The sequence below is a fragment of the Aulonocara stuartgranti genome, assembly GCF_965226115.1.
Source record: "Aulonocara stuartgranti genome assembly, chromosome: 16".
NCBI classification, from domain to species: domain Eukaryota; kingdom Metazoa; phylum Chordata; class Actinopteri; order Cichliformes; family Cichlidae; genus Aulonocara; species Aulonocara stuartgranti.
Window position 1 is genome coordinate 22,767,029 of NC_138952.1, and position 22,573 is coordinate 22,789,601.

At 41.4% G+C, this 22,573-nt stretch overlaps 1 protein-coding gene across 4 annotated transcripts; it reads right to left on the bottom strand.

Annotated features, from left to right (window-relative positions):
• Positions 1 to 963: 963 nt before the first annotated feature.
• Positions 964 to 22,293, bottom strand: dcbld2 (discoidin, CUB and LCCL domain containing 2). Of its 4 annotated transcripts, none has more exons than XM_082508056.1 (15): positions 21,573 to 22,292; positions 17,696 to 17,920; positions 15,738 to 15,875; positions 12,669 to 12,720; positions 12,512 to 12,584; positions 10,286 to 10,419; positions 10,074 to 10,114; positions 9,305 to 9,505; positions 6,846 to 6,970; positions 6,213 to 6,360; positions 5,132 to 5,266; positions 4,949 to 5,039; positions 4,796 to 4,845; positions 4,577 to 4,714; positions 964 to 2,859 (listed from the first exon to the last, which is right to left on the bottom strand). In XM_082508056.1, exons 1-15 carry the CDS (start codon positions 21,673 to 21,675, stop codon positions 2,465 to 2,467), a joined length of 2,049 nt encoding a protein of 682 aa, XP_082364182.1. In that variant the 5' UTR covers positions 21,676 to 22,292; the 3' UTR covers positions 964 to 2,464. The 4 variants fall into 4 exon arrangements, with proteins under 4 accessions (XP_082364182.1, XP_082364181.1, XP_082364180.1 ...); XM_082508055.1 differs by having other exon boundaries at positions 4,577 to 4,711; positions 5,126 to 5,266; positions 21,573 to 22,291; XM_082508054.1 differs by having other exon boundaries at positions 5,126 to 5,266; positions 21,573 to 22,291.
• Positions 22,294 to 22,573: the final 280 nt, after the last annotated feature.

Here is a 22,573-nt window from a genome sequence, read left to right on the forward strand (position 1 = left end):
CCACACCATCATTTGACAGTACTAAGAATCTGCAGCCTAGCTAAATGCAAACATTTACAGGTTCAGTTGTTAGCATATTGCTGTACCAAGTTACCTTCAGACTTACAAATTGAGACTACAAGCATGGGCAGGTTGAAAAAAAGTGGGTGTAATTTTGCAGTTTTTGTCAAATAAACGTACTGAAGGTACTTTGGCCCCTCTCTTATTTCCCAACGGGTCACCGCAGCAGATTGAGCCACATTTGATTGTAGATTCGATTTTACACAATCCCGTTTATCCAGGCTTGGGGCCGGGAGTACTCTAGCTTCTTAGACTGGGATTTTGTCTCCTGCCAGTCTTCCGTGTGTTAACTGCTACACTGGCAGTCCAACACACTGGACAAGCAAATCCTGAGGAAGTAGTTTGATACCCATGTTACTCTTTCTGGGGTGGGGAGAAAACATGAACATAACACGTGGCAGTATTTAGCAAGTTGATAGCTCACAGTTCAGACTAAAGGGGGAGGCATCTTTTATGGTGTGGGGTTGTCACGTTAAAAAGCTTTCACAAAAAAGAACAAAAACAAAGGAAAAACATCCATCCATTCTCTTCGTTATCCAGCTCGGGGTCATAGATGGGATGGAGGCAATCCAAGCTGTCATAGGGCAAGAGGGAGAGTACACCCAGGACAGGCCACTAACCTGTTGGAGGGTTAACACAAAGACTGTTAACCCTCCAACACTCGCATTAACACCTATTGTCAATTCAGAGTCACCAATTAACCTAAACCCATGCATGTCTTTGCACTGTGGGAGGAAGTTAGAATACCTGCAGAAGAACCCAGAGAACCCACACAGACAACGAGAACATCCAACTCCACACAGAAAGGCCGCCGGGCTGGATTCAACCCAGAACCTCTTTCACCAAACATTAAACAGACAAATAATTAGTAAATCTTCTTGAAAAATGCCAAGAACTACAACATTTTCTTTTAAAAACTCTTTATTTCTATATACAATCAGTGAGAGCCACAAACTCAACCCTTCTGTGACCAGGGAGCACCTGGAGCTCTGGAAAACTGGTTACTGAGCACGATCAAAGCGTGACAGTGGTACAGCTGTTGGAACAACACCTTTAGGATCAGGTTGTTGTTCTTGTAAAAGATATGAAGCAGCTTGTTCTGCATTTCTCCTCCACCTGCACATGAGTAGCACAGGCGAAGGAGAGGAACGCAGGTCTATCGGTGCTACAGACGACGTCCTACTATAAGCCACACTGTAAATTGTCCAAAAACCCCACAAGGCCAAAATATGACGACAGCTTTACGCACGTACAGACACTGATGCACAGAGATACGAATAATGGAACAAGTCACAACACCCAATTTCATCACCAGACAATCACCACGATCCACAAAACACGATCTAAGAAACACACAAACTATAAAGTTATCACAGCTGTAACATGTTTGCTCATCTACCGCTTTTTACTTGTACCTTTTCTTTCATCCAACAATGTAGAAAACAGAAAAAAATAAATCATTAAGACTGCGCAAATGTTTATTTGGCTAAACTTGGGATGTTGGCACGATTGTGAAAGTCGGCTCTGTTGTGAATCAACATTGCATAAACACAGAAAAGGCAACGTTTGGTCTCCCAATACTACAAAGAGTATTTTCAAAGGATTTTTGGACGTTCACTGGATTGATTCTCCTGACCTTTTCTTTTATACATCTATAAAACAAAATTTATTGTCAGTCAGGTGTCGATAACAGCGCGTTACTGAGTGGCGGGATGCTTACTATTAAAGAGTCTCTCCTTATCAGCAGGATGTGAAATAAAAAATAAATATTCATAAATCATTTGAGTTTTTAAACAGGATTGCAGTAATGGAATTACTAGAACTATACACAATTTCAAGTCATGCTTTTAAAACAAAATAAGACAACGACGTACCGTGGAAAGCAAGAGTCTCGCTGCAAACGAGAAACTCCTCAACATGCAATTAATTCAGTACGAAAACCCTCAGATTCGATGGATGTAAATCATCGGGTACATTTCAGTTGGATCTAGTTTAGTGTGTAACAGACAGCGGCAGAATGGAAATCACAGTTTCACAGGATGCAAGACCTTTAAAAAGAGAAAAATAAAAATCACAAAACAGGGACAAAGTCTTTATCAAATAGTAGTCAGCTTTCTTCTTTTCACCCTCCACTCTTTCCGTTCATCCATTTCCGACTCACGCCTGGCACGAGCACATTCATCTTTGTGATTTCAGTGATAGGACTCTAATGGCACTACACAAGCTGTTTGTGGCCATGCAGAAACAATTAGGAAACAGACATCTCCGGATGAATCTAAAGCGAAGGTAGTGTTCATTCAAGACTCAAGCACAAAGCTCAACGGCTCTCAACTCAACCCCATCTTTATCCTCTGGGTCGCGTTGGTAGTGAGGGGCAGATTAAGGCCATGTGCATTCAAGCTTTTCAGCCCTGTCCTGTTGGCTTTTGAGTGCTTTTTTGAGGTACCTGATAAGTCAGATCCTCAGTGGGTGTGGCAAGTTCAGTGGAGGTTTTGGGTCTATCGTATGCAGTGCTCCCTGACTGGCCACTGTCTGTCCACGGATGCAGTGAGCCGGGCCTGGTGCCCATGAAATTACACAAAGTCGAGGGCTGCTTCAAACCCATGTCAACCACAATGGGCGTAGCGTATTCAGATCCTGAAGATGGCAGGGGTTCGGCGTAGGCGTGGCATAAACCTGAAGAGATGGGGGCGTCATACAGGTCTGGATCAGAGTATCTTGGGGAAGGCCCATCATCTGGTTTAAAGGTTGACCTTGCTCCTAATGTTGTTACGCCACTTACGAGTGGTTGGGCATATTCTGAAAGGAAAGTGTACAGTAAAGAAATATTAAAAATCAAGGGCATCATACAGATACCAGGTTACTTCTTGAAATTGCTCCCAAATTCTCTAGAATGCTAAGCAACTAAGGAAACCGATTAACAATTGAATTTCTATGTTACAAAAGCCTTTAACTTTCTAATTTTATAGAAGCAATCTGCAGCTGCACAGAGGTTTGTAGCAGCAATCCAGGATGTGGGAAATCAAACCGCTAACCCTGCAATTAGTGGAACTAATTGAATATCTAATCTCTTCAAAACTTAACTCTGCCCTGAAGTGGGAAAAACTGGTATATATAAAAGTATGTTATTCAATCCTTTTTTTGTTTTAGCCAAATACTCTACAGAAAGAACAAAACCAACATTTAACTGATAAAAATAGTTTAGACATGTTAAGAAGTGTGATTTATTTAGAGGACATCAGATAAATACCACTCAGATATTGAATGTGTGCTACAGACAGGAAGTGAAAGTCTTTGATTCTGGATTTGTGTGAAAAAGAAAACACTAGATAGAAACACATTTTACAGTGTTGTGAATAAATATTTGCCCCCTTCCCAATTTGTTATTTTTTTGCATATTTGTCACACTTAATTGGTTCAGATCAAACCAATTTTAACACAAGTAAGCACAAAATTTTGAGTTTTTAAATTATATCATTTATTAAGGGGGCTAAAATACTATTTCCCCCACTTAACTGTGATTAATGACATTTTTTGGAAACCTGTGGAAAATGTCACTCTCCACAACCAGACCTGATTAAGACCTGTTGAATCAAGAAATCACTCAAACAGAACCTGTTGTACCTTTCGAACCTGAAGCAGGCTAAGAGATCTCAAAAAGCAACACATCATGCTACAAGCTAAAGAAACAGCTGTGAAACAAAGTCACTGACAACTATCAGTCTGGAGCTAAAGTAGAAAAGGGCTAGAAAAGCATTTCTAAGGTTCCAGCGAACCACACAATCCACAATAGGAGAAATTTCAACAAAACTTTGCACATCGACAACTCATCCAGGTCACAAAAGACCCCAGAACAACATCAAACCAAGAGTCAAACATGGTGGTGGTAGTGTCATGGACTAGGGCTGCTTCAGGATAACTTAACTGCAGTCATTGGTGGAATCCTGAATTCTGTTTTTTTCCGGAAGTCCTTGAAGCTCACGCACACCTGGGTTACGCAGCAGGACAATGAGAAGACCTTAAACAAGCTGTTCATGCTGGAAAAAGCTTCCAATGTGTCTAAATTAAAACAATTCTGCAAAGAAGAGCCGTCCTAAATTCCTCTGCAGTGATGTCAAAGATTAGTCGTTATGTTACTGCAAACATTTGGTTATAGTTTTTGCTGCCAAGGGTGGCACAACCTGTTATTAGGTTTAGGGGGCAATTACATTTTCGCGCAGGGCCAGGTAGGTCTGAATCACTTTTTCCCCCTCAATAAACAAAATCATCATTTAAAATCCGCACTGTGTGTTTAGTCTGGTTTTCTTTGTCTAAGATTAAAATTAGTTTCATGATCTGAAATGTATAAGTGTAACAAATATGCATAAAAACAATATTTAAAAAAAGAAATCAGGGTGGCTGCAGATGCATTTTTCCAACACTGCATGTCAATAAATACAAACCTAATTCGACAAAATTAGCACTGTACTAAGAACGCCTGGTTACTTCAGCAGCTACTGCAGGCGACAGCATTTACCTGCAGGTTCAGCATGTAGCCCTGGTACGACACCCCTCCCCGTTAGCCGGCTGACTTCACTGCTGCTGTATCGCACCGAATCCTCCGTCTCCACCATCTTGGAGGGCAGTAGCTGCTTCATGCTTTTCCACCAGTCTGCTACAGATGCACAGAGGTGCAACAGTAAGTCCACAAAACACATCCAGGCAAACTGAGCTGTCCTGCACGGCGATGACGTACCTGTGCTATCCAAGTGAGGAAGATCATACGTTCCCTCAGAAGTCTTTTTCCTGCCAGAGACGAGTAAAGTCAAAAGGGCAAAAAAAAAAAAAAAAAAACCCAACCCCCCAAAAAACAAACAAACACAAAAACACGAAGAAAGAAGATGAATACCTGTTCTTCCAGTGGCAAGCACAGCACACAATCAGTATGAGAGTCACGACCATGACCAACACGGGAACCAGGACTGCTGCCAGAGTCACATCTAAAAGGGGGGGGGGGGGGGGATGCACAAAGTTATTATAATATAAAGTACTTTTTTTAAGTGTTGTTGTCAAAAACTGCACGCACCTTTACCAGTGTGGGGAGGCATGGTGGTGTTTCTTATGTTTGGGGTAGGTGTTGTTTGGCCAAGGTGAGGTGGATGTTTTGTGCCGCCAGGAGTACGACGGGGAGGGGACATCCTTGGCCTCAAATCTGTCGTGCGCCTTTCTGCAAATAAATGAATACAAATGTACTTCCAGTACGGTGCTAATGTCTCAAGCCACCCTGCAGTTCTTTATTTGTTGCTGGGAAAATGGAAACATTTTTTTCTAGCAAGTTAATGAAATGTGGAAATATTCAATGGAAATCCACAGTTTGTACAATTCTAACGGGCTTGAAAGTCAACATTTGGTATGACCACCTTTATTCTTCAACACAGCCTGAACTCTACTAGGCAGCATTTGTATAATCTATTTAAGCAGCCTTCAGGAATAGCTGTCCATCTTAAAAGACATTCAAACCTCTTCTTTGGATGTTGGCTGCCTTTTGTTCTGTTCCATCAAGATGATTCAACACTCCTTCAGTAATGAGATCCAAGCCCTGGGAGGTCAATTCATGACTTAGGGGTGTTCCATTGTGTTTTTTTTCCCCCATTCAGATATGTTTTTACTGCACCAACTTTGACAACACCTCTAGCTGAAATACAGCCCCAAACCATGAAAGCAGCTCCACCATGTTTTACATGTAAAATGGTCACTGCTGTTTGACCTCCCCTTCCACTGATTTTTTAGTTTTCTTATTCTGTAATTTGGCATCTCTTTTCTCCATGTTTCCTTTCCTTAAGACTTCAGGTTTCGGGCCAACCACTCTTCCTCTGAAACCATCTAGTAACTAGTAACAAAGATTTTAAATTTAAATCTAAATTGAAAATTGGCTCTTTGGTTAGTTTGAGACAATTATAGTTCATCCGAGTTTGGTGTCGTTTTTTTTTTTTGCTTAAATTATTCATATGACAGTATTAAGTAGTTGAATAATAATCAGGTACAAGAAAAACTTTGGAGAGAAAGCCTAGCAAAATATAAAGAAATGAGTGGTGTCTCGAAACGTTTGCACAATACATACATCTGTGTTGATCAGCTCACTTTGCTGATCTGCCAGTAAACACCCCATTTACCTGAAGGAACTTGGCAGCCAAGCAGCTCCAACTTGAGTGCAATTCTCTTGTACCACGAGATGGGATTGATCCTCACAAACCGGGCCACGATTGGTGGAATGAAGTTATTCCTCACCTCGTCTCCGTAGTTGTTGTTGCCTTGAAAAATCTAACACAAAATAATAGCAAGCTCTCTTATTTGTGTCAGAGGTTTGAACCCAAGTGTAGCTGCAGGAACAATTCAGTTTGAGGACAAATGCACTATAAGCTGATTACTTTCCAACTTGGCAAGCTAATAATTACTTTCCTCCACACAATATGAGACTGAGAATCCCAGTAGAAAGGAACTGATAGACAGCAGTTTCAGCCCAAGAACTCTGCCACTAAATCCATATCCATCCATTATTAATGCCCGAGTGTCCAGACTTGTCTACCACAGCACTTAACTCAAACCACTGACTGCTCCAATTTCCTGCCATAAACATCTCTTAGTCAATAGTAGCTGCTCTGGTAACAATCCATATTAGTGTCTCTGCAGACTTCTAAAGTGATATTTTGGTCCATCTGCACCAATTGGAAGAAGGGGGTTACGTCATTTTGCTTTGCACTCTTTTTGTTTTTGTAACTGTTGAGCGAGCAGGGTTTATTGATTACCTTGTTTTGTACAGAATTTGATTCTTTGTAGCCGGACCACTGCTTGCCGTCGTTACTGTACAGGACCCGGTATGCTGAAACGTAGCACTTTTCCTCGCTGAGGGTAGAACCAGTGGTGATGATTCCTGGACGCATGCACAGAGAGAGGAAACAGGAAGATGTCGTACAGCTGACTCGACTGAAAGCTCAGGACTGCGGCTGTGTCCAGAATCACTCCCCATTTACTACATCCTGTATTTACCGCCTGCCGTTTTTATCAGAGATGAGAAGAGATACTGAGTTCTATGGAAACCACAGTCTTGCATCAGGCATTCTCAAGCGCCACATGCAGTAAATGGTTTACATGGAATGCATTTGTTGTGAAGCTTGAGCTCTGGTATCTCTTAAATCTGTTTTGATGCAATCATCATCTCAGCTTTGATCAAGTCTTTGCCTCTGTTGTAAATGAGATGGCGTACCTCCCCTCACTATATAGAAATTATATTATAACATAAGTAGTAAAAAGTCATGATATTGTAAAATTGTTTATTTCATTAATGCGCAAAAGGTTTATTTTATTTTACGTATATAGTGCCAAATCACCACAACACTTCCTCAAGGCACTTTATATTGTAAGGTGAAAACCGTACAATAATAAAGAGAAAGCCCAACAACCAGACGATCCCCTTTGCGTTAGCGCTTTGCAACAGTGGGGAGGAAAAACTCCCTTTTTACAGGAAGAACCCAGCGGCAGATTTAGGCTCAGGGAAGGGCAGCCGTTTGCTACGACCAGTTTGAATTCTATTTTTGATATATATTTTTTTTTAAATATTTTTTTGTGGCCTGCCAGTGGTGCAACTGCCCCGCCCCTTTTATAGAGGCTCTGAAGTAAGCAACTGCCTTCTGAATTGAAAACAACAATAATGACTCATAACACAAATGTCTGGAAGGGGCTATAATTGTGCCCATGGCATGCACACTACATATACACAGAAATGTTCAAACATTTTCCTAAAATACTGATGAGGAAGCTCTGAGTGGTATCTGAATGTCCATATAGGCATTCAAAGCTGTATATGTACATATGCATGTGAGTGTATGTACATATGTGTTAGGGCTGTTCGATATATATCGGATGACAATATAAAAACGTCTATCGTATCATTTGCTATCGTTTGTTTCGTGGTGTCGCAAAATAAAGTTTCGGGCAATATTTTTTTCATGGTTTTGATGGTCAGTGTAGTGGCTATATTAATTTCTTAAAGTTCTCTCTTTCTTTTATATTTAATATAACCACACTACAGACGGACAAGCGCCTGTTTTTATGCGTTGTGGTTAGCAACAACAACGGTAAAACCATCGCATGTCCGCTGGTTTATTTTCCACATAAACCTTTCACAATAAAGCTCAAGATCCTGTTGAGACTTTTCAAAATAAACTGAATCACGTGAAAGAATCTGCAGAGTATTTACGGATGAGAAGCAAAAAAAGAGCCGCCAGGTGGTAAAAAATAAACAGACTCAAACGTTAGAACAGGCTTTTCCCCACATCACGCCGTGTAATAAATACTCACAAAGAAAACGGCGGCCGTTACAACATATCTAAAAATGTATAGTTTCATGCATCGGTTAAAACATTCGACTCCAGGTACACGACGCCCAGCTGGAAACACTTCATGCAAGTCGAGCTGCCCGAGATTTACAGAATTTATAGAAAATGTTACATTTTTGTGATTTATATCGTTATCGGTACGATAGAAGTCTTATATCGGGATATGAGATTTTGGTCCTATCACACAGCCCTAATATGTGTACATGAATACATTAATACGTTCACTCTTTACATGTATATATCAATGGATAGGTATAAATGCACCTGTATGGGTATGTGATTTGAAAGTAAGATATTATTGTGATCATTCACTAGACAGGAGGGGGAAGGATTGTATATGTTAATACTTCTTTCTACTCAAACATTAAATCTAAGTTACTTATATACAGTTGATTAAAATAGTTGGTGTTTTATTTTGTTGAATGTCTGTATATGTCAACTGTAGTTTAGTCTGTTAAATGTTTGAAATAAACTGATCTAACTGATTTGTGATAATATTACAAAGCAACAATGCATATAAGAAAAGAAATTTACAGATATGTAACTCAAAAGCTGCCAAACTTTCTTAAACACTGAAGCCACTGCTCATAAAGGTTTGCAAACTTTATCAGCTCGCCTGAAGGTGACCTTGTTTTGTAAAGGTACAGATTAAGTATGTGGTCACAGTTTATCCTGAGGATGAGGTCAACGTTTGTGTAAAGGAAGGTGTCACAAGACAACGTCAGAGAATCACCAGCCAATCATCCACTGAAGCCTGGTGAGATTTTACAGCTAAGCCTATAACCTAAATTAGAGACAGTGGCTATAATGTATGTGTATGTGTTGTGTTTATTGAATGAACATAACTTTGTTATTAGAATTTTGTTTACCTGTGATCCGCTTCTCCTTCTTGAGATCTACCTGCAGCCACTGCTGCTGGTCACTCTGAGAAGAGGCCCATGGCAGTCCCTCCTTTTTGAGCCGTGCCCCTGACGGTGCCCACACACGAGTGCTCCAGTCCAACACAGACGAAGCACTGAGCTGAGTATAAGCAACGCCCCCAGATGCCAAACCCAGCGTTCCATAGCAGCCTGAAAGCACAAACAGACCCTTAGCTTCAGTAATAAGAACAGAAAATCTTTAAGAAATGAAATAAAGTTTGAGTTGCATTACATTAAAAGGTAACCTTCAAGATTTACATCCTAGTTGATAATGCCTGTAGCAACAGAAATTCCAGGGGAACGTCCCCCAAAATATTTGGATGTCCAGTCTCTGACATAAGATTTGGAGCCCTGTAGAATTTTCCAGCTCGGACATTGATATTTTCTTTACAGACAATCACATTTTAAAAAGCCCCCTGACAAAATAATGCCATACAAGCACCTAAAAATACCCCTACCAAAATAATGACAGTAAGGAAGTGAAATTCATCATAATTCTTTAAACAAGTCTCTTTTTCCCTTGTTTTTCCCCCGTTTGATAAACTGAGGATGTTTCTTAAGCAACCTATAAATCATTTAAGCAACTTACTTACAAATCAATTTTAAAATTGTATCTTGTATTTCTCACAAAAACATGTCATCGACAGCAAGTGAACAGAATCTGAAAATCATGTCCTTAATAGGAAAAACAATACAGCAAAGACCCTGGATGACTCACCGTTGGTCGTGAAGGTGAACAGGCTATCTGACCGAGTTCCTCTAAGGAGTAAGAAAGAAGATCCAGCAAATATTATGATTACCAAACTGTCAGAATCATTTATATTTGCATATATATTTAACCTTCTCTAGGACAGAGACCAAGTACATTTCGTTTAATAAGAGGAGCAAACAGAGAAGAAGAGCATGTGTGTACTGTGGTGAATCTCTTACACAGTGGAAGTGACATTGTTAGCCAGTGTGCCCTCATAGTGAGAGATGCCTTTGCTGTTGACCACACTGATATTCCCTCCTGCTGCATTGGACACCACACCTGCATGGATTGCTGCCACACACAGAGAGGACGACTGTGGAACGAAAGGAACAAAGGATTAAACTGATATATTCTTATCATTATGTCCTTTTGTTGTTACAAACCAGATCAGATTAACTAAAGAGTAAGTGAGTCAGATCTGACTCACCAAAATAAAAGCTACAACTAACATCTGAAATGTACTTTTCACGAGATTAAAAAAAAATTCTTGCTATTTGTAAATCACTCAAGGACATTTAAAGAGGTTGAAATTTGAATGAAAGTTAAACAGTGTCATCTCAGAGAGACTTTGTTTTCTACTATAACCACTTTAAATCACCTAAAAAGTCCACTTCTTTCACCTTATCAGACCTCGCAGGTCACAAGAGAAACATCCAGTCTTGAGGTTTCTGTTTTCTACCAGTCGTTCCTGTCTGCATGAATGCTGACCGCATGTTGTAGTCTTGTGACTTGTAGTCTGTTGGGCCATTGTCATTGATGTTGTTAATGTACGACTGGTCATATTAGTTTGCAAAGATTTTCAGCATAAAGTCTGAATATAGAGTAGAAACAGACTAGAAAAAGGCTTTCAGATGCACCCCGCCTCTTCCCCTGTGATAGCTGGGACAGGCTCCAGCCTCCCAGGATAGGCAGAGGATGGATTCCCCCCCCAAACAGAGGACCCACAAGTTGTTTCATCAATAGAAAAATGCTTGATTGAAAACCATATCTTTACTACCTCCCAAACACAGACTTTGAAGAGTTAAACTTTTTGGAATCATGAAGTTTTGGGAAAGGAAAGACAATCTGAGTAGTAGTGGCGTTCCTATGTGGCACACATGTGGTGCCATTACAAATTTGCTCCATTTTCAAGCTGCTGAGTGGAAACAGGCAGTACCGCTTTGCAGCATAATCGCTTAACCTTCAAACCGAGGGAGATAAAGGCTGATGAGTCAGGATGATGTCACTTCTGTGCACAGAGGATAATAAGTGGCAATGAAGGTAATGATTCCCTCCCAGCTGCATTCCTGTCAAAACCTGGTGCCACATCACTGAGAAACTGACAAAACCTGATCCCGCTCTGGCCACGAGCTCCTTCCGATGAGCAGCTGGTGGTGCGAGGGGGAAAATCGTCTTACGGGAAAGACCCACGCTGGCATTGGGGGGGGGGGGGGGGGGAATAGTGACAAGCCCACGCATGTATTCACAAACACACATAGCAGTTAGAGGCTGCCACAAGCAATCAACACTTTCCGTGTGACTCTTAAACTTCCCCAAAAACACATACCGCATCCTTAAGAGAGCCAGCCAAAACCCCTAACACAAACACAAAGTAATGCTCCAAACCACAGTGCCCTGCCTCCAGCAGAGGAAACCACGCTAACACGTGTTATAAGTGGGAGATGGGAATTTTAATAAATAAATAAATACCAGAACATGGATCACCGAATAAATCTGTGAAGTAAAATTATTAAAAAAAACTAAAGTCAGCTGCAGGATTATGATCTGGGTGTAGAAACTGATCCTTGTGAGAGACGCACACACACTCACCATCATATTCCACACTCCCAAAGACACAATCATGAATGAATCACATGCACACAAGCAAAAGCGGCTCAGGCATGCACATACACAAAGGGTTTCTCCAACCTCTAATCACACTGATTCACTCTTCAGGCTTTTTGCTCTCCAAACACACACACACACACACACACACACACACACACACCCCTCCCCTGCAGCTGGACTGGATTACAAGGTTATTATTTTCAGCCAAACTATTATCTCACCTCCCTTTCACCCGCTGACCCTGCCCCTCCTCTGTTCCTGTGGGGCGCCTCGTTCCCTGAAGCACAACCCCACGCTCCTCCCTATCCTCCCGTCAGCCAGCAGCACCACTCCCTCTCTCGCTCCCTTCCTCCCTTCGCTCCTTATGAGACATCCTCAAGCTCTAAACATGAGGTCATCAACCAGAGACTTAGTGTCCGTGACCTCACACGCAGCGGGAGTGCTGTGAGGTCATCAATCCAAGACACGTTTGAGCCACCGCTCCTTTCGCCTCCTTCACAAAGATAACTTGTAGCTAAGAAAACATAAATAAAAGCGATGCACGTGTATGTCTGTGCATAGACGGGGCGTGTACCCACCTCTCTGTAACCATTGGGTATAGTTCCAGAAATCTCCTCTGTAGATGTCAAGCAGCCTGCCGGACAGTACTTCCTAAAAAGAGAGCGGCACGTTCACAGTTCATATCCACCAGTATAATCAGTGCGCCGACATGCACAAAAAGCAAACTCTGTTTACCTGTACTCTGCCTCGGTGAAGTTCATTCCCTTGTCCACGCAGGTGATTAGATCTGCAAAGGCAAATAAACAGCATCAGAACTGGTCTCTGCATGTTCTTGATAAAGTATCACCCACTTTTATTTTCTTCTTAAATCCACCCTTTCAGTTTCTTTACCTTTTGAACAGTTTACCATATCCAGCTAATCATCATCGTAATTGCTGATTAATGTTAAACATACATTTCGACAAATCCAACGTTCTGACTAAATTTGGCCTCACGGTGACAGTGAGCGAATCATAAGCCCCACTGGGATTCCTCGGAGTGCCACGAGGGTGGGTACATTAAACATTAAACAGCTGTGAAGCAAAGTGGTGAGATGGACCATTCAACAGAGTGCACCGCTGCTAGAATGGCTAAAAGCAACCATCCAGAGCACTCAGGTTGAAATGTTTTTTTATTTATTTTGTGTTGTTCAAGCGAGCAGATGTTCAGTTCACTCTCACTGGATCACAGCAGACAAATAAACGCAGCAAAGTAATTGCATTAAGTAGCTGGAATCAGTTCATTTTGGAGCAATTTTGGTTGTTTTTCACATCCAGGTCGAACACGTTAAAGTCATCCAGTGAAGGATGGGTGTTATTGGAGAGGTATGTCAGTTGGGTGTGGACGTGAAGTCCAACAGGATGATGTGGGCTACTAAGAAGTGTAAATAAACCTCGTGGAGATGGTCAGTGTGTGGGAGTCTTCACCACATTACAAAGAGAAAAATAAAACCCTTTATCTGGCAGACCAACCAATGAGTCAAAAAAATGACAAACACCCCCAATCACCATGGTTACTCAGTTACTTAGCTGTGCAAACTGTCCACCCACGCTCATCTGCATGCATCAGTTACAAGACGACATCACGCACATCAGCGCCTTTGTGGAAAAAGTGGCTGGGCGCACTGATGGCCTTGTTTGCCTTGCAGTGATTCAGTCGAGCTGAGATAACCGCCAAGACAAAAATATTACTGCATCGCACACACGTCACTGCTGCGGCTTTCTTCTTGTGGCTCCAATTATCCATTTATCTCCAAAGCATCCACATGACGAGGCACGTCTTCAGAAACAAGGGAGATGCTTACTAAGGAAATAAATCTCTAATTTTAAATCCTTGGTAATTAAGCTAACGTACAGCTTTGTCCCCATTGTCCCTGTGCAGAACTCTAACATGAGTGCCTTGGATCGAGCTGCCACCGGCTGTTTCTCGTGTCCGTTACAATTCATCTAATCCTGCAACCTCACTACTGTGTAATATATCACAGTTGAGCTCAATTAGGACTTTCTCACAGGATGCAAGTCTTACAATAAAACCACAAACCATGAATATTTTTTCAATTACTCTCACTTCCTTTTACCCCTCAGTGCCATTGTGGCTTCACTGTGGCTTTGCCCCTTTTCCACTTCCCAAAAAGTCTGGATTTTCCTTCACCCCCTCCCTGCTACTTTCATTAACTACACTCAGCTTTAACCATCACAGCCCAGTGGGAACACATCCAGTAAGAAAACAGTAGATTTACTTTTTTCCCCCCAGTCATGGCATGCTGCTAATTTTCAATCTGACTAAACCCAAAATTGTGCACATTCAGTGGTTAGCATCTGCTCATGCCACCCCTCGCTGTTCTCGCATTTATGTAAGAAAAACAGCCATCTGAAACGATGCCCACTAGCATGATCACCCTGCACATACTGCAGCTGGAATTCCAGACAGTCACAGCAGAGCAGCTCCTTATCTTTGCTGCATGTTTAAATTCGTATTCAGCGGTGAGCAAACACCACATCGTAAAAAGCCTCTCATGCGGCCTCGAGCGCCGTCGCCACAGAAGTGAACACACAGTTCTCTATTCAACTCCCACCTTTCTTTTTTTGTGTGGTCTTTTTATCACCATGGATATCGTTTGCATATAGGATAATGAGGCATGCATGTCATCTACATTGGTCCTGATCATAAAAACATTCAACATACATATAACACTGTCAGTATGAGAACATATTAGCCGGTGTGTGAGAAGGGGCATTTTGCACAAACACACAAATATTTAGAACCATTTTCTTTTTAAACTGGGGGGAAAAAAGCCAAAGGATCTAAATCGAGCAATCACATGAAAGGATGTTCTGCAGCCTCTAATTGACTAACTTGTTGCAACTAATATATGATATTAAATATCCAGGCAATACAAAAGCACTAGTTTTCAAATATGACTTAGAGTGACACTGTTTTTAAGCACAGTGGACATTGAAGAAGGGTTATTTCCCAGAAACTAGCACCAAGAATGTGCACAATGGCCAAATATCTATTTATTAGCATGCGCGTGCTTTCAACTCCATTACATCAGTTTGTTATTTACCAAATGGAATTCTTTAAGAGGCAGATGATTAAATTAGCAAAATAAAATGACGAGTCACCCTCCCTGCCCAGCCCCATTAAAGATTCTCTTGGTTCCAAGTGTTTGGACACATCTGAATTGGCCCAGTGGAAAAACTGCATGCACAATCCTCAAAAAGATGTTTAAGGCAGCCATAGAAAGTCAGACCTGTTCCAACTTTACCCATTAGAAACAGAAAACTTAGACAGTCCCATCTAGAGGTTGCAGTGTTGGCCAATTAGGTGTTAGGTGTATCACTTTTGCCCGGACTGATCGACTGACGTTTTCATCCACTAACACCGGCAGGATTTTTGACAAACATAGAGAAAACTGGATGATCCAACAGGAGGGAGATCTGCAGTTCTTACACACCAACAGTAACAGGTTGCCAGCTTTTAGACAAACCCATGTGTTACTGATCTGCGTGCAAGACTTTTCCAGAACACCCAGATTACTTCAGAGCTGTAAAAATAATGTGAAGGTGCAGAACGAAATAGCTGTGATTAACCCAAACTCACAATCGCTGAATCAAGTCTTATTCCCCCACCCCCGGGGCCGAAGCAGACGTGCACACAAGCTCAAACTTGAGATTTCTGAACCACACGACTGTTACTGCAGGCTGGGATGATAAGAAGACAATGAGAGACTTCGGCGTGGGTGAGCTGAGAGTCTGCCGTTACCTGCGTGTTCAGTGGTGGAGTAGGACAGGTAGAAACCGCGTCCAGTATGGTGGGTCCCACTCATGAACTGCACAGTGGCCTGGTTGCCAGTGGAATTGAACAGATGTTCAACCTTCAGACCCAACCCGCAGAGCTTCACTGTTAAGCAGAACAGGGAAACAAAGAGGCTGGTCAGTTACACAAATTAATGCCCCAAAAAAACAAAACCACAAAAACAAGATTTCATCAGTTTCATTAAGTAAGATGGACTTGAGGAGTGTCTCGGATATATTCAATCTAATTTTCTTTCTCCAGGATTCACCAAGTTAAATGCAGGTCTTTATAAGACCCTTCTGATAAAGAGCAACCTAACACCTCCTTCATGGTCATAATGGCCTAAATTATAATATAAATATATAATAATAATAACAACAACAACAACATATATGATGCAGACTCGTCAGCCACAGACTGATATATTTGTTGAGATATTCATGTATTATAATACACTTTCCAATGCTTTACATCCATACATAGCAATATTTTAGATTGATATAAGGCAAACAGTGTTTCCAAAAACCTTGGGACAATGTCAATCTGGTTATTGAAAATTTTCACAATCAGGCAGCAGCTCATCCGGCTCAATTCACAGGTTATTGCACGTAAAATGACAAATGTGACCTTGACCATGAGCGCAACATGTGCACATTTCACTAGAATTTGACCAATATTCTAGGAGGCATAAACTTGTTGCTGAGGCTGTGTGAGATGAAAGCAGAGTGCAGTATTTTGTAAATCATTTAAAGCCAACATTTGATTGGAAATAGCACAAAGACATAAGAAATGTTACAACTGATTATTTTAAGCATTTGTTACTTTAAATCTGATATAGCAACACAAACGTAACAACGCATTCAGACGGGGGGGACGAAAGATGGCTGGCTTTGGCAATGAAAACGAGTTTTGCTCAGTTTATACTAAATATAACACTTGTGATAATAGGCCAAAGTTTTCTTATTGCTCTGATAGCTTCTGATCTACCAAGGTTAGACGTCTGATGGTAAAAATATGAGAAACTCAATAATAAAAAGGCTCAGAGACGCTGCTGTGCATCTCTATTAGTAGTATGTATTAGCACCTCGTATTAGCAAAGACCAATGTTGGAAACAAACGCATGACCTTAGCAGGCTTTATATTCCCTAAGCATCATGCAATGACTCTGACTTTAGCGTATTAAACTGCCCAAAAACACCCATAGCTTAAAATAATCCACCCTTGGCTGCGATCAGGGCGAAATCTGCCTAATAACTTACAATGGCGAGGTTATAACAGTGAAAGACAATAGGTCCTCCAATTTCCTGACATTTAACTCCTTTAATGTAATAACCACATTTCTCCTGTGCCTATAAACAGATAATGTTCATTATCTGCTCATAAGACGCGTTTTCCAAGCTCATCTGAAAGAAGAGGCGTTTGCAGGCATTTCAAACGTCCGCACACAACATTGAAGTGAAAAGCCAGACATCATCAAGAAAAGGAAGACGCAACAGAATTAAGATAATGGGTTAATAACAATGACACAGTCTCTTCAGTAGTATGGCAGTTCATTATTTGTAAGAAGAGTGACAGAAGAAAGGAAAGCTAGAGAAAAATGATTAAACTGTGGGTACAGTCTCTCTCATCTTTGGACACCGGCCAATCATGACAGAGTGGGTGTGAATGTTGAACTGTCGATTTCAGAAAATTGTTAGACTCTGACACCCAATAGGCAGTGTTAGAATGACGCACAGAGAAGGGCTTTCCAAAGATCAGTCCAAAACCTGACAAAAACCTATCACAGACTGATCTGCTGCTTTATATAGAAACAAGCAGGATTCCCTTACTCTGTATTGTTTACTGCATGTTTATTTTTAACAACAACTTGGATTTGCCCTCTACAAAACATTAAGTCTAGTTTAACATCCGCCTGTCACCCTCACCAATCTCGCTCCTGTTTGGACCGATGCCGTTGTACAGGCGGAGGTAGTTGACCTGGCAGTCGCTGTCTTCTAAGTCCAATAAAGCAAAGAGAAAATGGATCCTCTTGTCATGCGGCACACTGATCTCCCACTCGCACACAGTGTTGTTCGGATACGTCCTTGGGTATCCCAGAGAGGACAGAGTCCCACTCTCGGGGCCAAGTACACTGGGGCCACAGCCATCACCTGTGGAACAACAAAAAAAAACAGTTTGGGTTTCAAGAAACGCAAGAAAAAAAAAAAAAAAGTGGGTGTGATTTACACCATCTAAAGTATAAAAGTAACACCACATCTCTTGGTTACTGGGCAAAAACTAGCTTTTGTTGAGTTTGTGTTCATGGTCACTGAGATCTTGTTGCAATAGAGGATATATTTACTCAGTTTCACTTAAAACAAGCAAAGATATGTAAGGTTTAATGTTTCCTTAAGCAATTAAATTGCAAAAACGTGACAACTGAGGTTTATTTTAAGTCAGTTCAACTTGCACTGTCCTGCTGAGTTACCCCGCAGTTCAAAATGATCCCCAATACAAGTATAAACAGGCAACGAGCTAGCAGCTTATTGCTTCACATCTGGCTGGGGCTTTACCTTTAGTCTGCTCAAACTGAATTAGCATTTTGAAAAAGTAAACAAAATAGTTGTTATACATAAAATGTTTATATCCATAGACCGTATATAAAAGATGGCTCTAACCACAATGACATCATAAACTGGTCAGAAAAGTTCTGATGCGATTCTCTGAATTTTATGGAGAGAATTTCTAGGAGCAGCCAAGTAGGGGAGTGGCTCGACTTTGCTGGTCTCAGGATTGCTCTCTTGACTTCGTCAGGTGATGCTCTCGACGTCACACTTGGGCGTTTTGCAGCGTGAAGCAGAAGAACTAAAGTAGTGTAGTAATGTAGATGTGACAGTAAAACTGTTGATTAGCTTGTCTGTCTACATTCCTACCTTGTGCTATGGACACAAGCAGTGGGTAGTGACTGAAACAATGACGTTGCATACAAGCAATGCAAATGAGCTTCCTCCAGAGGGTGTCTTTGAGAAAAAGGTGAAGAACTCGAGGCAAGCATCGCCTTTAAAAGGGGCTAACAATGACAATGCATGTGAACCCTGGAAAATGTCGAAAGCTGTCCTGTTCAACATATCGATAACACCATTATCTCATCAGGCAATCACATGACTGCAGCTCAATGCATTTAGACAGAGAAATTGTAAAGTTGACCAAGCTAAGAATCATAATGAGGAATTAACGTGATTTTAGGGACTTTAAACGTTCTTTTTGTTGCCCGATGGACTAGACTGAATTGAATATTTCAGAAACTTCTGATGTACTCTGATTTTCCTGAGATCCATTTCTTGGGAATATAGAGAATGACCCATAAAAGAGAAAATTATCCAGTGGGTGGCAGTTCTGTGGGCAAAAAATGCCCAGATGATGTCAGAGGCTTGACTTGACAGGAAGGCAAAAGTAATTCAAATAACCATTCATTACAACCAACGTGCACAGAAGAGCATCTCTGAATGCCTGATACATGAAACCTTGAAGTAGCGGGGCTACAGAAGCAGAAGACCACACTGGGTGCCACAGCTGTCAGCTAGGGGCAGGAAACTGAGGCTACAACTCACAGACCCACAAAATAATGCCTGGTCTGTTGAGTCTAGGAGGTAGGATCAGAATTTGGCTTAAACAATCAGGAAATAAATGATCCATCCTGCCTTGTATCAACAGTTCAGGCTGTTGGTGGTGGTGTAATGGTGTGGGGGATAGGTTTTTTTTTTGTACACTGCCACCTCAGCACCAACCGAGCATCATGTACCTGAGTACTACCTTTGACATCAGTGACAGTGTAGCCATCTCCTGCAAGATAAACCACCATGTCGCAAAGCTCAAATCATCTCATACTGGACTCTATAACATGAGTTGACTGTGCTCAAACAGGCTGAACAGTTGATAGATCTCAATCATGTCAATATGGACCAAGATCCCTCAGGAATGCTTCCTTGGTTTAGCTATGCCATAAAGAATTAAGGCAGGGGTCCAATCGAGTACTTAGCAAGGTGTAGCTAAATGTTGTGGCTGGTGAGTGTATGTTGACCAATATGAACTAGTATCTTTCTTTCTTTTCTTTTTTTTTAAGCAGAGCATAATACAGAAAAAGATGTTTGGGCTAATTTAGTGAGGGTGTCCTCACATAACCCAGCTTGCTTTCCAGAGCGACTGATTCCTGTTGTTTATAATGACCTTTGCGGCACATGCAGAAGTGTCCAGTGCTGCTGAGTCCAGCAGGGATTTCACTGTAAGTCGCCCACAAGCTTGTGAAACCAGTTTCTCACTTTAACATATCTGCCATACTTTATGCAAAATCTATACACAAGAAATTCAGATGTAATGACACTTGAACTTCTTACTTTTTGAAAACTTATAGCATTTGGTCAACAACAAAAACAAAGTTTTTAATGCTGCCATACTTTTAATAACAGTGCCTGTTAAATTATGTAATCCAATGCAGTAATGGTGTTCAGTGAAGGGCTAAGTATTACTTCTTGTTTAGTTTTTATAGACAAAAAAAAAAAAAAATGTTGGCTGTTCTCCAGAGAACAACACATGAACCTGAAAGTTAACGATTACATGTAAGATGATTTAGAGACTTTTTCAAAAATTAAAAGCTGTGTTTCAACAGAGCGTGTGTGTGAGAGAGAAAGCAAAGCCTCAGAGTCTGTGGATGTTGTGTGTGGCTCTGAGATAACACTAAGCAGTCACGCTTCATGGTGCTAACTCGATGTTCTGTGGACCTGCAGTTACGTAAGAGCCTCTCAGTGGACATTATCCAGATGAACAGGACAAAAACAAAGCAGCTTCCCTCACCCTGACTCACAAAAGTTACCGAGCAACTGTATGGTGCTTAACAGGAGTGCAGATTACTTTCATAAAAGGAGAGCTCTCAGGCTCAAGAAACAATACTAAAAGCAAATGTCTATCATCACACCCATCTATTAATGTGAATGTACAGTTAACGTGAACTGCAAGTTATGACACACTATGTCCACGTGTTTACAGCATTACCCCCACTGCTACCCCACCCCCAATCTGAGGCCACCTGAGGACTGTTGACTTTAAAATAAATAAATAAAAAAAAAATATATATATATATATATATATATATATATATATATATATATATATATATATATATATATATATATATATATATATATATACACACACACACATTTAGCTATAATATAGCGCAGGTTAGCATCCTCCAACCAAAATATATTGTTACCCGGGGTTGTTATGCTAGCTTTAAAGTAAAAATTGGGCTACCTGAAAAAGGCAACAAGGCCACAAGCACCCAAACGTGCGGTCCTCTCGTAGAGACCTCAAAAACCAGACTCCATTAAAAAAGTCTGTCAATTTAAAGAGAACAGGGGCACCAGGAAAAACACATAAGCAGCATACTGTTGCTTTCAACGTTAGCCAAAACATTTCATGCAGCACGTTAATTCGGTAAGCACCCGTTTTATAAGGCGGCAGTTATTTCCCAACAGTATCAGTTTTTGTAGGAACCGGTTTGCCTGGTTTTACTACAACCGTCTCACACCAAAAAAGAAAAACATCACGACGGGCGGTGGCGAGCTGTGCTCAATTCCACGTACACGCGCACACACACAGGGCCATGTAAGGTAGGTTTAAGTTTTGTTGACCATGACAACACACTTTAAACATCCCACGAAACATCGACACGTCTGTGTTTACACTTTAAATCGGCATGGCCGCGGGTTTCCGCGGTCACACACAGCTCGTCCAGTTGTCACTGCACTGCCGAGTGGTACAAACCTTTCTGCCCTCCACAGCTCTCCGTGGTGAGAATGATGAGTATCGACAAGACCAGAACCCCGGCCCCTGTCGGTCCCCTGCCCACCATTACCGCTCTGCCCATAGCAGCCTGCAGTCTGAATGCATAATGCTTGCTTCCTGGCCGGCTGATTCAACCTGTACCGTGGAAATAAAAAGAAAGGCAACCCTTCATCTCTTCGAGATACAGTCCGCGGGTGGTGTCTTCCTGAGGATTTTTTCTTTGCTTCTCTTTTCTTATCGCTCAATAGTCCAGTGGTTTGCGACAAACACACTATGGAGGTAAACGCTCCACACGCACACACACTTATCCAATCTGTGGAGCTACTTCCTCCACTCCACCGAGGCTCCTCCTCCTGGACTGGGATACCCGAGTCCCCCAAGTGGTCTAAATGGTCTTGTACTGCCTGCAAGCACCCCCCACCCCAACCTTCAGCACCTGCTGCACTCATATAATAAAAACGTCCACCCCCCAAAAATCCACCTGGTCACCAAAAGGAAACACTTAGACAACACCCTGCAGACCCTACAATCCGTGCTTCTGTTTGCTTCTTAAACCACACTCTCCCAGTCTTAGTAAATGCGAAATGAAATCCTTTATCCAGGTAAAAGTCCTGCAGAGAGTAGTCTACTCATGTTTCAAAAACAAAAGCTCTCTTTGTGAGAATCTCTTTTTCGCACACGTTTGGACATGGCAGAGCAGGAACAGCACAGGTGTCAATAATAACTGATCACATCCTGCAAGGGCAAGTCAGAGGATCTGCTGTATAAAGCCATATTGTTCTATTCCATTATTAAAACACTGAATAGGATTTAAAAGTTGAAACAGGACCAAATCATGCTGGGTTTTACGGATTAAAGTGCTCAACACAAAGGAGGTGCTATTTAAAAAAAGATAGACAATGAAACGATAGAATTTACTGCTTTTAACATTTTATTAATTTTTTGCACACTTTTTATTTCACATCTCACTGTGATTTTAT

Excerpts from the sequence above, each read along its gene's own strand:
- dcbld2 (XM_082508053.1), bottom strand. The coding sequence starts at position 21,675 with ATGGGCAGAGCGGTAATGGTGGGCAGGGGACCGACAGGGGCCGGGGTT. Across the intron at positions 12,721-15,737 it reads CTCCACCACTGAACACGCAG|ATCTAATCACCTGCGTGGAC; the intron begins GTAACGGCAGAC and ends TTGCCTTTGCAG. Across the intron at positions 10,420-12,511 it reads TACCCAATGGTTACAGAGAG|TCGTCCTCTCTGTGTGTGGC; the intron begins GTGGGTACACGC and ends TTCGTTCCACAG.